This window comes from Rhizopus delemar, genomic scaffold, assembly GCF_000149305.1.
Source record: "Rhizopus delemar RA 99-880 supercont3.2 genomic scaffold, whole genome shotgun sequence".
In the NCBI taxonomy this organism is placed as follows: domain Eukaryota; kingdom Fungi; phylum Mucoromycota; class Mucoromycetes; order Mucorales; family Rhizopodaceae; genus Rhizopus; species Rhizopus delemar.
In genome coordinates this window covers 4,874,615-4,890,983 of record NW_027137828.1, presented here as the reverse complement: position 1 = coordinate 4,890,983, position 16,369 = coordinate 4,874,615, and the positions used below count along the sequence as shown (strand labels likewise).

The 16,369-nt window shown below is 35.6% G+C and overlaps 5 protein-coding genes across 5 annotated transcripts; 2 read left to right on the top strand and 3 right to left on the bottom strand.

Annotated features, from left to right (window-relative positions):
• Window positions 1–650: 650 nt before the first annotated feature.
• Window positions 651–2,379, bottom strand: RO3G_04130 (uncharacterized protein; the record flags this gene model as incomplete). Its single annotated transcript, XM_067658720.1, has 5 exons — window positions 651–743; window positions 791–1,965; window positions 2,030–2,105; window positions 2,162–2,189; window positions 2,372–2,379. 5 exons carry the CDS (start codon window positions 2,377–2,379, stop codon window positions 651–653), a joined length of 1,380 nt encoding a protein of 459 aa, XP_067514821.1.
• Window positions 2,380–4,309: 1,930 nt separating this feature from the next.
• On the bottom strand, window positions 4,310–5,672 carry RO3G_04129 (uncharacterized protein; the record flags this gene model as incomplete). The annotated part of the gene is made up of 4 exons (XM_067658719.1): window positions 4,310–4,380; window positions 4,589–4,613; window positions 4,933–4,957; window positions 5,608–5,672. The coding sequence occupies 4 exons, from the start codon at window positions 5,670–5,672 to the stop codon at window positions 4,310–4,312; spliced, it is 186 nt and encodes a 61-aa protein (XP_067514820.1).
• A 1,763-nt stretch (window positions 5,673–7,435) lies between these two features.
• RO3G_04128 (uncharacterized protein) lies at window positions 7,436–7,813 on the top strand (the record flags this gene model as incomplete). Its single annotated transcript, XM_067658718.1, has 1 exon — window positions 7,436–7,813. One exon carries the CDS (start codon window positions 7,436–7,438, stop codon window positions 7,811–7,813), a length of 378 nt encoding a protein of 125 aa, XP_067514819.1.
• A 1,105-nt stretch (window positions 7,814–8,918) lies between these two features.
• Window positions 8,919–9,646, bottom strand: RO3G_04127 (uncharacterized protein; the record flags this gene model as incomplete). Its single annotated transcript, XM_067658717.1, has 2 exons — window positions 8,919–9,020; window positions 9,050–9,646. 2 exons carry the CDS (start codon window positions 9,644–9,646, stop codon window positions 8,919–8,921), a joined length of 699 nt encoding a protein of 232 aa, XP_067514818.1.
• A 1,165-nt stretch (window positions 9,647–10,811) lies between these two features.
• RO3G_04126 (uncharacterized protein) lies at window positions 10,812–15,389 on the top strand (the record flags this gene model as incomplete). The annotated part of the gene is made up of 1 exon (XM_067658716.1): window positions 10,812–15,389. One exon carries the CDS (start codon window positions 10,812–10,814, stop codon window positions 15,387–15,389), a length of 4,578 nt encoding a protein of 1,525 aa, XP_067514817.1.
• Between the last annotated feature and the right edge of the window lie 980 nt (window positions 15,390–16,369).

Genomic DNA, 16,369 nt, shown 5'->3' with positions numbered 1-16,369 from the left:
ATTGAGCTGTTGGCTATTAGGACCACGTCATCCGCATAGAGTAAGCAATTCAAGAGTGGTGCTAAATATAATGGGGGTGTATCATCCTCTATAGCTTGATGGCGTAGGTATACCGGAAGTTGATGCCATTTATATTTAGGTAACCGCCATTTATTTTTCAGAACGGACAAAATTTACCAGCTGCACTGTATAACAAAGCATTTCGGAAACTCCCTCTCTTGGAACCAAGTTAGTGAACTGGCTCGGCAAGACCTAACCTAGTATTCGATGATGCTTTTCCTCTCTCCTCTTCCCTTCTGTCTTTTTTCCTTTTTGCCTATCAAAAAGGTTTTTAGCTCTTTACACATTTTTTGATCTAGCCCAGGCAATTCAATCACAACAGTGGTTATGTGCTCACGTGGGTTTTTATTTTATTTTATTTTTATAGTCACTTTAATAGTATAACAAAATATTGAGGCAATCTCCAAAGGATGTAATCTTGAAGAGAAGATGTGCTGGGAGTTGTAGTTATTGTCAAAAAGAAATCTATACTTTTCAATGTCTGCTGAAAATGAGTTACATAATAGTTTATTCATTGAAAAAAACAAAGAAAAAGATCATGCTACAAATGATAAGTGGATGATGAATAATGTTATAAATGTATGGTATTTTTATCGTCTTTTAAGTCTCTTTAATAGTTGATCGAGTTCATAAAAGTTTTCAGAGTTTTTCACAAATGCAGCATGTTTAGGTGATTTGATGTGCTATGTAAAATAAGTAAAGTGCGTTCCTATTTTTGTCAAACACTTACATCAGCCAATACAGTGAACTTTTCATTACAGTTTTCACAAAATTGAAGGTCGGCATGTCGCTTTCTTTTAGCGACTCTCTGTTTTTGCTCTAACTTCAGTTTTTCTAATTCTGCCTTTTTTTCATCTGTCTTTCTATCTTCCTTATTGGAGTCTGGATGATTTGAGTCATTATTCTTGTCTTCCTTTTTGATTGAATCGGCTTGTTTTGCTTCATCTATCTTGATTTGTTCTTTATTTACATCTGTTTGTTTTGACCCGTCTGCATCTTCGTCTTTTTCCTGCAAACCTGTCGAATTTGACTCATCTACCTTGCTTTCCCTTCTATATGAATTGATCTGAACTAAATCTTTTGCTTTTGCTTGCTCTTTGCTCGGTTGCTTTGAATCATTTGTCTTTGCTTCATCTTTATTTGAATCTGGTTGAGTTGATTTTCCTACATCCGTTTGTACTGTTGATGAGCCCGCAAGAGTAGATATCACTGCATATTCCCTGTTTAAGCGATCCGTCTTTAATTCATATACGGCTAGTTCATTCGAATATTTGTTCTCATCGTTACACCACTGTTTCTTGATAGCTTGAGCCTTTATTTCTCCTGATGTTTGATTCTGCTTATTTTCACAATCTCGTACGACACTCTTATCTGGATCTCGACGCTCATTCAACAATCCATGCTGTTGTCCTGAGACTATAGATTTTTTTGTTGTTTCTTGATCTGGGGATTCCGGTGAACTGGCTTGATCTTTTGTATTTTCTTCTTGTTTTGTTTCCTGTGCTCCTCTTGTCCTCTCTGCATCCTTTGCTTTTTTCTGATTCACGGTCTTGTCGTTCCCTTCTGCGGGGGACTGAGCAGCCGTCGTGGTCCCAAGTTTCTCTTTTTCTTTTGACTCTTGGCCATTCTGCTGATCCTCTGCGGCTGCTTTCGCATCTGTCTGTGCCTTGCTACGTTTCTTTCTTAAGGTTGGCCAAGGTATCAACGCTGGTTTATCTGTGATAAGTTCTTTAGTGTATTCTTTCACTAATACAGGACAGTGGACTTGTGTCGCATCTTCAATCAGGACATAATGGCCAGTGAATTCAACAAAATGTGGTTTTTTATCGTCTCTACTTGCTCTCTCATGGGCCTTTGCTGTCGCGGTAGAAGATTCCATTAGGATATTGACGATCTTTAAAGCACCTATATCGTTTTTGTTTTTCGCTTTTAATATAATTTATCGTTTCAGCGCTTTCAGTGTGCATACCTTCACCACTCCAAATTTGAAGACCCCACTTTCGTGCATTTTGAATAGTTAGATCTTCAGGAGTTTTGTTTGTAGCCTACATACAGAGTAGAGTTATATATTTGATCTTGTGTTAAGCATTGTATTTATTACATTAGATTGCTCTGGGCAGGCAGAAGTGCTATAAATTTGAGAAAAGATTAAAAAGCGAAATCTACTTTTTATGATAACCTTACCTGTTGGTTTGAGAATTAGGCAGTAATTTTGAATTAGTTATAACATGTGTACATTTTGCAGAAAAAAAAGTTTCTCTAGTCTACATAAAGAAAAAAGAAAGTTAAATACCTTTTCCTTTGAAATTACTTATTCATACAGCTCCCAATAAAAAAATTTTTCTTGCAAGTTTTGTTTCCAGGTCTAAATCTAGTTTGTACAAAAAGAATCTAAACTTTTGAAACTGTTTCTTTTTTTTTTGAATTTCTAGAGGGCTAATCTTTTTAGACGTATTAGGTTGAGGAGGAGGAGTGCTTTCTTGTGGCTGCTGCTGCTGCTGCTGAGCTACTTGATGTTGCTTCTGCAATAATCGTCGTCTTAGATCTGCATCACGAGCCGCAGAGCGTGAAGCTTGTGAGGAATCCACTTTATTAGCTACTTTATTTGATGATATATTGCTTGTAAAATTCATATGTACAACAAAAGAATAAAACAGAAAAATAAAATAAAAAAATAGATAAAAAAACCAATATATAAAAAACCCGACTTTGAATTTAATTGCTTTTATGGGAATTGGATATATCCATGCTTTTAATGTTTCTGAGGTAGTAGATAAAAGATATCTAGTTTGCATTGGCTTTTTCGTACTTTTTCGATTATAAACATCCTTGACGTATGTTGCTTATAGTAAAGAAGCTTAAATCATGTTAACCAATCACAGTTAGTATACGATGAGTGCTATTCAAATCATAAAACACGCTTTTGATTGTAAGATTAAACAGGTTATATAGAGTATAGTTTGATATTACTTACAAGAGGAGCTTCTACATATAAGAGAAACGATGGGCGGGAAATAAGGGATATAAATCAACGTGATCATGTCAAAAAATATACAAAAACACAAAATTTAAGTAGTAACACTTTTATACTTTGTTATGCTCAGCGCAGTCGTGTTATTTCATCAACAACATTTTTTTTTATTATGCATTTTGAGCAATAAAGGATATTTTGTGAAGCATACTGTTATTTTTGGCTGTCTAGTATATTTATGATACAGATAACCTTTCACAAGCATTTTTTTTTTTTTGAAGAAAAACCAAGAACCCTTTTCCTTTCCACACATGAAGTTTCCAATGCCTTTCAGTCAATCTGTCCTACACCAAGAAAAAATAATCTTGGAAGGACTAGTATGTATACTATATACGGAAGGTGTGATAATACATTAATATTTGAAAAGATACAAACAGTGGACCATACCTTTTATAATTTTTTAGGAGCATTGTGAGCGCAGAGAATGAAAAATATATACTACATTAAGTAGAACATTATATCAACGCAGCCCATTACATACACTTTGTAAGGATTTTAGTGAACTTGGCATTTTAAGAATAAAATAGCCTCACTATCGAAGCGGTTTGATATATTTCTGATTAAAAGTATACTGTCTGACTTAAACATCCAATTAATGATTTTGAATCGCCTAATTTCACAAGGAATCTACTGTCTTCAAAAGAGAATTTGCATTACATTTTGAGATCGCCCATGCTTATGTTGGTATTCATTTTTTGTATGGTTGAGACAGGATATACTCTAACATTTATTACATCTGTTGCAAAAGATGGTGAATGTAAATGATCAGCCATCTTTGCAACTTCTTTTTCTCTTTCTCCGTTGTTAGCAGTTATTCTAAAAGAGTTCACATTTTTTTTTGTAATACTATTTTATTGAAAGTTATTTACGTTTAAATAATACTTTTATTTAATGGCTTAAATGAGCACGCGGTGTCTCAGGACACCATAATTGCCCAAGCCAGATCAAATAAGACGTGAAAGAAGCTAAAAAACCCCTTATGGGAGCTGTTGTAGAACAGTAACTGATTGTAGTTGACATTAATAAATATAAGTCTTAATACAAGATCATAATTAAAATAAAATGAAATATAAGTTTATTTAAATAAGATCATACAATCAATTCCAATTAAACATATTCTAAAAGAATATGCATTGTATTCATGAGAGTTCTTTGATAAGAAGAAGTATCAACTAAAATAACCAAATCCAATCCAATGTCAGGAATATTGCTAATCTTTCACATAATTGAAATAACGCGTAAAATAACGTTATTCAAATCAGTGAGGAATTCCCAGAATAAAAGATAATCTATGACAGACATACAAAGAAACAAATGAAAAGTTTTTATAATCATAATTAGAGATGACACTTGCTAAAGTACCTGAATATTAGAAGAACGATAACAATAGAAGATATCAAGCCACTCACTCAATAAGATATAAATACCTGCCTTCAATTAGAATAATTTTTACTTTAACTTAAACTGAAATAAAGATCAGTCTCAAAAAGTACTCACACTGTTTCTTGATCTTTGTTTTTACCTATTTTTCAATTATTTTTACCATTATACAACACAAAGAAGCTAAAGGTCAATATCTCAAGTAGTCAGCTGGGTAGACCACCAATTGCGCCTGATGTTACCAAGAATTAAATCAAAACCCAAATCATTAGGGGACAGCTACAGATAACCAAATATGTGTATCGACTGCTATTGGAACCTGGGCTCTCTATATTGCATAGTTCAACAGTTATGTTTTGCCAAATAAAGAATTATGAGACAAAAACTACAAAGAGACAATAGTTGTGAAACTAAAAATTATATATGACTTTATTAATAAAAAATATTGAGGGTATTTATACTTTTTGAATGTCTGGGTCTTTACCGCTATTTCAATTGATCGGTTAAAAGAATAATATGGAAGATAAGGAAAGGATAGTGAATAACCAATAGCCGGTTTCTTCTTGACAAATCAAGGAACAATCAAGTAAATAATTATTGATCTAATCCATAATTATAAAATAGGATTGAACTAACGTTATTATAATCAGGTTCCGATATAGTATTTAGAACGCTGATAGGACAACAGGGCAAGATTGGCTATTGCAGAAGTCTCACATTTATAATAGAGATCCGGTTAGACTATAATTCCGTAGTATCCAAGTTTATCCATGAATGTTCACTTTATTAGTTGTGTGGATACAACAAGTTAACGTGTTAAAATCAATGAACTTCCATGCGAAGCTGAAAAAAAGAGGCCATTTTTGACAAAAGAGCATACGAAACGAAAGCTAGCTTAGGCCAGAAAGTACCGCAGCTAGTATATTGATTCATGGCGACAAGCAGTGTTTTCAGATGAAATGAAAATTAATATATGGGCATCTTATGGTGCCAAGTACTGCTGGATAAGACCAGGCGATGCTTTATGCCCATACCATCTGGACTTTGTATCTAAGCATCTACGTGCGCAATTATTTATGTAGAGGCATATACAGTAGCGGACAAAACTGGTGCACAAAAATTAAAATTAACATTACATCTCCGCCATATGTCTGCGACTTTTGTGGCATATACCATCTGAAAGGCAGTCTAAAATATACATTATGTTATGTAAACCGGAACTGTGCCTGTGATATTTGAGGTTTTATAATATAAAAGTACTAAGTCAATCAACAAATGTAAAAATAAGTGAGACTCAAAGTAGATTGTTCTTTATTCAAGTTAAAAATATGAGGGTATTTATACTTTTCTAATCACGGCTAAATAATAATATTTACAATATATGACTATTGATTATTAATCGATATTAGACGATGAGTTATTTACATGATTGCCATAGTTTAACATCTTCTTATCAAGAAGTAATTATTAATCCTGATCCAGGAACTTATTAGAATATTCTGGAGTGAATCGGGATTTTATTGGAAGTGGCGTAACACAATGTCCGATATTCCTAATTTGGAGTACAATTGTTCGTAGTAACTTACATTATTACTTTATTACATGTGTAAATACCACAGTGCCGGACATCCTTCAGGCATAAGGTCATTTTTAGTGATTTTTTGAATATTTCAATTTTCACCAAAAATGTAGTACTTGTCTAGCCTTCTTTCAAATTTATCCATTTCTTTCTAGTTCGCTGTAAAATTTCATAGTACATTAGTGCATTCCAATAGCTTTTAAAAAATATATAAACCCTTGCCTAATTTGTATTTCCCAATGAATCTTGATTTATCCAAGAATAAAAAGGAACAAGAGAGGACTGTTATAGGTAGACATAATAAAATAATAAATTATGCTATAAACCAAACATCTCCAACACTAGCATAGTTGAATCATAAAGATCTGACGATGAATTATATCATAAAGAGTAATGAATGTCTTGCATATATAATACCAACTTGTTATAGTAATGAGTCTTTGCATAATCTCTTTTATGATCCAATGTATTAAGTTGCATTGAGACTATGTATGTCAGAATAGAATATTGTTTTTCTTGCATAGTAACTTTATTGATCTAAACGAATGATTGAGAAATAATCCTATCGATAATCCGATTGGTGCCTTAATAGCTCCTGTTGTCTCCATTATTAGGTTTCAGTCTTTCTGTACTTATTTAGTAACCGAGTTTACTCAAACCCAATAACCATTCAGGAACAAAATACAAGTGCCGTCTTAAACAACGATTCCATGGATGACTATTTATAAATGCAACACTAGTAGCTTAGAACAACGATTTATAATATAATTATACAAGATAAGATTCCATGGAACAAGATATGATGACAATGCCCCAATCCAGAATGAAACATCAAGAAAGAACCAATTGATTTAACTCAATCGTCCCCATGAATTATCATTCAAAAGAATATAAATATCCCACCTAAATCCTGATTGAAAAAAGGACAACTTTAACTTGGATATAATCAAGAATAAAAAGTATCTCAAAGTAATTATCGTTTTGGTGCTTTTTTATTTCTTTTTATCTTCGTCTATTACAAGGACGAGACTCGATAAAGAGATTGTTTTATTTAATAAGAAAATTGTACTCTATTTATACTTTTCATACACGGATAATATTTCATGTCATGGATTAATAATTAATGAGTATGATATAGCTGATGACAAATAGATAAGGGTTACGTGTTCTTCTATTGTTATATTTGTCATAGAATACTCGTATATGATTGACTGCGGCTGACTGTGATTTAGTTCCTGGATTTAATATAGTTTAACCATGCAATTACGCAGCATCTTATTATGTAGCTTATTAATACTTTTTTCATATCGAGTTATGAATGATGGATACATCAAATCTCACTTCTTATTTTTATCCTATTCATTATAACAAACTATCAGCACTCTATGCTCAAAAAAATCAGTAACGATAAAAGACAAGCTGTGAAATCTGGAATTCGCTCAGGTCGTACGACAGTCGATATTGCTAGAACAACGGCAGTTTCTAAATGGACGATCAACAGGATAAGAAAGGAGGAAAAGAACATCAAGGCTCGTAACCGTGGTGGTCCACCGGTCGTAGTCAGCAAAATAACTAATGCAATCATCCGCCTAAAGTTTCGACAAGGACTCTTACGCACAACTCCTGATGCTCAGCTCTTTTTGAGGTCCTTAGGATACAGTATTAGCAAACTGTCAGTCAGAAGGCTTCTTAGAAAGATAGGCTTTAAGTCTGGAATTAAGAAGTACAAGCCTTTCATCAGCTATACAAACCAGAAAAAGTGATTGAAGTGGTGTCGCGACAAAGCATCATGGACTGTGGAGGACTGGAAGTCTGTGATCTTCAGAGATGAGACAAAAATCAAAATTTGGGGCGCCGATGGTATATGCTACTATTGGAAGCAAGTCGACCAACCTTGGCGATCCTTTCATGTGAATCAAACAATGAAGCTTGGCGGCGGATCTGTTATGATTTGGGGCTGTATTACATCTCGAGGACCAGGATACAGTGACCCACAAAATTGTCCCAATGTTTCGTGATTTTCTCTTCTAGAGCTTGTAGAACCATAGTTATTAAGCTACTGTACACCTTGTTATACATCATTCAATAGCCAAAGTCATGTAGAAGCAAAAGTCGTGACGCAAATTCGGATTAAAAAAGCGCCGATGGAGATAGAGGGGTTAAAAAACAAGCGGTGCATTGGGACAATTTTGTGGCACTTTTGAAAAAAAACAAAATGGTTTATTTATCTGATATTAATAGTCAGTCCAACGTCCTTTGTTCTTGATACATTGTTTTATACGCTTAGGCAGTGTTTCTATAACCTTCTGACACTCTTCCGGCTTCATTAAGTTATACCAAACTTTAGTTACTCGTTCGTATAATTAATTCATGCCTTTTGGTGCTGTTTCATAATCATTCAGCCTTCTCTTTAACAATGACTACATATTTTCAATTGGATTCAAGTCAGGAGACTGTGCAGGCCACTCCAGGATGTTGTAGGATTGCTCTTTAAGGTATTCTTTTACTAATTTAGTCGTATGTTTGGTGATGTATCCATCATTCATAACTCGATATGAAAAAAGTATTAATAAGCTACATAATAAGATGCTGCGTAATTGCATGGTTAAACTATATTAAATCCAGGAACTAAATCACAGTCAGCCGCAGTCAATCATATACGAGTATTCTATGACAAATATAACAATAGAAGAACACGTAACCCTTATCTATTTGTCATCAGCTATATCATACTCATTAATTATTAATCCATGACATGAAATATTATCCGTGTATGAAAAGTATAAATAGAGTACAATTTTCTTATTAAATAAAACAATCTCTTTATCGAGTCTCGTCCTCTCTTGTTCCTTTTTATTCTTGGATAAATCATTTGGGATCATTGTCATGCTGGAAGATCACCTGATGTCTTTCTAGCCCTAGCTTATTGGTTGCATACTCAATTGTACGCTCCAGTTCATCCTCCAAAATCTCTTTGTACAATGTTCTATCCATGTTACCATTGATTTTACACATCCAACCAACTCCAGCATAAGTAATGGCACTCCACCGTGTTTTACAGACATCTTCACATGATACGATTTCAGGCTTTCTCCGGATCGAATCCAAGTCCAGGTCCGTCCATCCGAGTTGAATATGTTGACCTTTGTCTCATCCGACCAAACAACACGTTTCCAATCATCTATTGTCCAATCCTTGTGAGACATACACCAAGAAAGCCTCTTCCGGATGTTTTTAGCACTAAGCAAAGGCTTCTTTGGCTTCTCAATCGCACCAAGGCCGGCCTTGCGAAGGGTTCTGCACACGGTTTCAGCACTTACTTTTCTTCCGGTGTCTTTTTCTAGCTCCTTAGCCACCTTTGTTGCACTAGACATGCGGTTTTTGGTCACTTGGCGCACACAATAACGCTCATCAGAAGCAGATAGAATCTTGCGTCGGCCACATTTTGGCTTATGAAGTCCAAAGCAATGGGTTTTTCGGAGTCTCCCAACCGTACTCTTACTTAAAACAGTAACATCTTCCACTTCCCGAACCGACTTACCTTGTTTAAGTAACGAAATTGCTCGAACAACTGTATCTTGAGAGACTTGTTTCATGTTGAGATATAATGGGCGAGTAATAAATCAGTAGGAGATTAAAAATTCAGCAATGAGTAAAGATCAACTTAGAGTCATACGATGTGCATTTGTAAACAGTTTGGTACATCTGTACAACTTGTAGGTCGATGTTTCATCGCTTTTCGTTTTTTTTTCAAAAGTGCCACAAAATTGTCCCAATGCACCGCTTGTTTTTTAACCCCTCTATCTCCATCGGCGCTTTTTTAATCCGAATTTGCGTCACGACTTTTGCTTCTAAATGACTTTGGCTATTGAATGATGTATAACAAGGTGTACAGTAGCTTAATAACTATGGTTCTACATGTTTTGCCAAATATGAAATAGAAGACAAAAACTACAAAAAGACGATAGTTGTGAAACTAAAGATTATATATATGACTTTATTAATAAAAATATTGAGGGTATTTATACTTTTTGAATGTCTGGGTCTTTACCGCTATTTCAATTGATCGGTTAAAAGAATGATATGGAATATAAGGAAGGATAGTGGATAATCAATAGCCGCTGTCTACTTGACGAATCAAGGGACAATGAAGTAATTAAACTATTGATCCAACGATAATTATAGAATAGGATTGAACTGCCGTTGTTGTAATCAGGTTCCGATATAGTCTTTTAGAACGCTGGTAGGACAACAGGGCAAGATTGGCTATTGCAGAATTCTCACGTTTATTAATAGAGATCTGGTTAGACTATAATTCTGTAGTATCCAAGTTTATCCATGAATGTTCACTTTATTAGTTGTGTGGATACAACATGTCATGTTTTGACATGTCAATAAGATAACAGTCTTATCATTCTAAGCTAAATCTTTACAAATGAGTTTGAATAAGAATAGATCCTGATAATTACCAACTGCCCTGAACAGCCAAGTTTCACTTTCATCTCAACAGTTGATTATTTACATCAGTTTATAAAATTTTTCTTATACATGTCAAATCATATCGGTCGTAACTATCTCTTGTCATTTAATCTCAGGTCTTGCTCAAACTAATATAAATAGCCTTGGAATCTTTCTTTAATAAAAGTATTCGACTTTAGAACTATTGTTCGGTCTCGTTAATTCTTCTTTTTCATATTTTAAATACTTAAAAACACTTCATTTTTTTTAACGAATTCTGAACTCCAAATCCCAAATACAAATATGGTTAAAGAAGATCAAACCTCTGAATTGTCTTGCCACAGTGACAATAATTTGATGACAAAGCAAGTAGAAGATTCAAAAGCTAGTGAAGATGTGGAAATGGCTAGTGAACAAGAAGATCTTTCTACTCCCCTCCTAGGTATTCAAGTTGAAGACCCTTCTGTTGACGCTGTCATGAGTCTTAGGGTAACACTGGAGAGCCTTAGACAACAAATAGCTCGTGCTGTTGTGGCTGGCGCCACACAAGAAGATTTGCTGAAATTGCAGGAACGAGCAGTAAATATCCAAAACTGCATCAAGTTCCTTGATGAAGCCCAAGTATTTTGCGTCCCTCCTTCCCCACCTGTTAGCGATCCAACCCTTAGTTCTGGTCCCTCAAACAGAAACTCTCATTCTCGCTTGGATCACCTTATCCCTTCGGATCTCCCAGTATGGCAGTGGCGGGGTAACGTCTGGAGAAAGGATGCAGATATACATGACTCAGTAGAGGACTTACTCGATACGTTTTCTCTAATCATCGAATCTAATGGCTTATCTGTTGATGCTAGTTGGTCCCGTCTAGTTCCCATCAAAATGAACAGGGATCAACGTTCGTGGTTCAATGAGGTATTGAAAGGTCGCAGCTTGACTTGGTCTGAGGTCCGTAAGATAATAATCAAGACTTATGCGGCACAAGACGTAGCCCAGGAACTGGAGCACATGGACCAGCTCTTATCGCTCAAGATGGTGTCAACGGAATCGATCGAAGCATTCACAGATCGCTTTCAAAGAATCCGCAGAGCTGCCAAGTGGGATGATGACATCAAGACAGCATCCATCTACAAACGTGCTTTGCCTAACTTTTTACGTCAGGAGGTCTCTCGCTCCTTGTTAAACCTTGGAAGAGACCAACAAGACTCCGTGACAAAAGTGGCAGCAAAAGCCAGGATGGTCTTGTCATCCAACTTGTGTTCTGAGGTGGGTAACTCAAGTCGTCAAGAATCTGCCCTTGCCAAGGCTTCATCTTCGTCTCTCCTAACAAATGGAACAGAGGCATCAAAGTACAACCCAAAGAATTTCAGCTCATCAAGCAACTTACTGGGTACTGTGAAGAAACATCCTTCTGTTGGAAACCTGAAAAATAAATTCCGTTGTGCAATCCATGGTCCGTCAAACCATCCAACTGAAAAATGCAACAAATACAAGGATCTACTGAACAAAAATCCTTCTGTGGTAAATACTTCTCTTGGTACAACCAGTCCTTCTTTGTCTTTCGTTTCGGTTGCCAAGAATTGTTATCGTTGCTTGGGTAATGTCCCTTGGTCAAAGGAGCACGCTGCTCGCTGTCCTCGTGACAAGCCCCATTATGGTCCGAGTAAAGCCATTCGTTCTGCTCACTTGGTTACTTCAAGTTCTAATGGTAGCAAGCTCAACCTCACCATCACTCCTCAAGCTAGGCCACAACAGGCATCTTCCAAGGTGTCTAGCGGTGATAGCAACTTGATGGACGTAGATGACGAGGGTTATCCAGTCAACTATGATTGTAAGAAATTAACAAAACAGAATGAAGTATTTAAAAGTACTAACCATTCTTTAATTGTACCTATCACTATAGAGAATGTGAACACTATGGCTCTGGTTGATAGTGGTTCTTCTTTTAGCTCGATAGACATCAATTTTGTTAATAAATATAATATTGCAGTTGATAGAAATGTATCTGGTTCCGTTATACTTGCTACAAGTGATAATGTTAGTAAACGTTTCGGTACAACCAAATTTCCATTAAGTGTTATTTACGGTGATAATGATAATAATCTTATTCATACATCCCATTCTTTTGAAGTCCTTCCTCTTTCCTTGGATACTGAAGTTGTAATAGGATTAGATCTAATGCACAAGTTGAACATTCTTGTTACCAACTTAGCCATCAGACATCCTAATCTTGCACCAGTTATTGACAAAGAGATTACGGATGACACACCTGAACCTAACAAAGCTCCTTTCGGTACACCTGAGCAACAAGCTCATTTCCATAATGCTGTTAAACCATTTGTTGATCAAAATGCCTTAATACCAAAGAATTCATTCTGTACTGTACCCGAGTCAGTTATACGTTTAGATACTGTTAAAGGAAAGACCGCTTACCGTGCACCATATCGTACTCCTTTTAAATTACTACCAATCATGCGTGAATGTATTGACACTTGGTTAAAGGATGAAGTTATTGAACGTGCATCACCTAATTCGGATTGGAATTCTCCTTTAACATTGGCACCTAAGAAAGACTTGCTTGGTAATCTCACAGGACATCGACCCTGTCTCGATCCTCGCTTGTTAAATTCTATTCTCGTGTCAAACGATAGACATCCTATTCCAAAGATTGAAGAGATTTTCGATCAATTACAAGGATCAACTATCTTTACCACTCTTGATCTTCGACAAGCATTTCATCGATTCCAAATCTACGAACCTGATCGTGTTAAGACCACATTCACTTTTGAAGGTCAACAATACCAATTTAGAGGTTGTCCATTTGGATTGAAACATATTGCTTCCCGTTATCAGCGAGTGATTAATATTGTATTACGTGATTTACCTTATGCACAGGCTTTTGTTGATGATATCATCATATTTTCCAAGTCTTATGAGGAACACATCACACATGTGCAAAACATAATTCAGAGATTAACTAAAGTGAACTTGATCCTTAACCCAGACAAATGTCATTTTGCGCAGTCTACTGTTTACTTGCTTGGTTTCTGTGTTGATGCCAAAGGGTCTCGACTCGATCCTCGTAAAGTTACAAACGCTTTGACTTGGCCTAGACCTTCATCTGGAAAAGAGATTCAACGCTTTTTAGGACTGGTAAATTATTTTAGAAAATACTTGCCAAATATTTCTGAAGTCACTGCGCCTTTGGACAAATTACGTTTCGAAGGTAAACTTGATAAACTTTGGACATCTGAACAAGAAAGTGCTTTTGAAAAGATCAAGGCATTATTGTCTTCTGCGCCACTTCTTCATCATCCAGATTTAGAACAACCTTTTTACGTTGCTACTGATGCTAGTAACTATTCAATTGGTGCTGTTCTTTACCAAGTTGTCAAAAATGAGACTCGATATATCGGTTTCATGGCACGCTCACTTTCTACATCTGAAAAGAATTACTCTACCACTAAACGTGAGCTATTAGCAGTGATATTTGCACTAAAGAAGTTTCATCCATTTTTGTGGGGTAACCCATTCACCTTATACACTGATCACAAGGCCCTGACTTATCTCCACACTCAGCCTGTAGCTAATGCTATGATGATCAATTGGCTGGACACTATACTGGATTATAACTTCAAAATCATCCATCGACCTGGTATTCAAAATATTCTGCCAGATGCTTTGTCGCGTCTTTTTGAACCTGAAAAAACGCTGGAGGGGGATAATAAAACCATCAAAACAATTGTCACTTCCCAAATTATCAATTCTAACGGATCAATTCTTACATCCAGAACGATGATGCCTGCTGACTTGATGACCCCAGTACCAGAAGACAGACAAAAGCTACTCATGGATACACATTTAGAAGGACACCGTGGAGCTCAAGCAATCGTAACAGCTTTACATAGTGATGGTATTCACTGGACAAAGCTCAAAGAAGATGCGCTTGAAATAATACGTAGTTGTCCTGATTGCCAAAAATTCAATATCGCAAAACACGGATACAATCCCTTGACCTCAATCTATGCTGATGCACCTTGGGATCACATCTGTATCGACACAGCCGGACCCTTCCCTACTTCAGTACAAGGTAATCAATACATCCTTCTGGTAGTGGACGTCTTTACACGATATTGTGTACTCAAAGCCTTGCCCGATAAATCTTCTCTCACTATTGCACTTGCATTAAGGAGTATCTTATCGCTCTTTGGTCGACCAAAAATTATCCAAAGTGATAATGGTACTGAGTATGTCAATGAAATCGTAAGACTGTATGTTGAATCATCCGGTATTGATCATCGTCTCATATCAGCTTATCATCCCCGAGCTAACGGTATAGTCGAACGATGGGTTGGCAAAGCAAAAAATATTTTGTACAAAAGATTACAAGGCAGAACTGAGGATTGGGACTTGTATGTTGACAGTACCCAAGAAGCCCTCAACAATACGCATACAGCTTTACACGGCACTAGACCTTTCTCATTGATGTTTGCAAGACGTCCCAATGAAAACAAGGATTATAATAACGTGCTGGACAAAACTAAATCGCCTGAAACAATGAAACAGTTAGAAACTAGAATCAACGAGTTTAATGACACTGTCTTACCTGCCATTCGTGAAAAAATAAAAACTTCACAAGCTGCTTCTCGAGACAAGTTCAACCAAACTCACAGAATTCTAACCGATATCCCCACTGGTAGTCAAGTCACGCTCAAGAATGTAAACCGTGTTGCAAAAAGTGATCCCCTCTACGTTGGTAATTACACTGTCAAAAGAAAAACTCAAGGTGGTTCATACGTGTTGGTTGATGCAACTGGAGCACTCTTACCAAGAGATGTACCTCCATCGCAAATAAAGGTTATTTCCCAGGAAGTATCGGCTAAATGAAAGATTTACCGTCCATCTCTTTGGAAGCCTATAGCGGCGCTAAAATTGAGCGTACAGACGTATGCTATACATCATTCGAAAGCCTGGGTCGTCTATTTTAGATGATGTAACATTAATTTCCAAAAATGGTAATATGCGGGAAATAATTAGGAAAGAAAACAGGCGCTATAGGCCCTGATTTTTATAGTTATCAATGAAAAATTTTTTTATTTATTTTAAGCACTTCGGAGTTTTTTTACGGGCGTACTAGGTGCTGAGGTATCATTTTCATCAGATTCGCTATCGGAATCGTCATCTGAGATAAAAATATAATGCTTATCGTTTTTATAATGTTTTGTAGATTACAAATCTATTCTTAGTTAAATTTAAATGTTCTAATAAAATGTGTTATTCTCATTATAATTTGAATTAAAAAAAAACTGTAAATTATTTTTTATTGGATTTGGTACATTTCTTTGCTACTTTTTTTGTTTTTCGATGTGTGTTTATAGTTCATAGTGTTATGTTCTGGTAAAGGTAATAACAAAGATAAACCAAAAGAATACTTTTTGAGACTGAACTTTATTTAAGACAATCTTAATTGTTAAAAAGAAATCATTACAAAGTCTACTACTTATATTCTTCTATCAGTTGGCGGGTAAATGAGTAGTTATGAGCGTAGATCCAATAATTGACACGTTTGATTGAAGAATGATCACTGAATCAATTATGAAAAATTTTAATTCGTTGTTTTTATAGATCTTATTGTTCTTTAACTGATCTGGGAGAATTGTCCCATCTTCAATGAGAGGAAAGATATATTTATATGAAATGCCTCCAGTCAGATCAAAGTTGACTAGGTACCTAATCCATTATTATTCATTTACAGAAATGATGAATAGTAAAGATCATGACTTATTTAGTGTTCATGTTTACTTTATAGAATGAATTTAATAGTGATAGTTTTATATAAAAAAGAAGAAGAGTATATTTTATTTAAT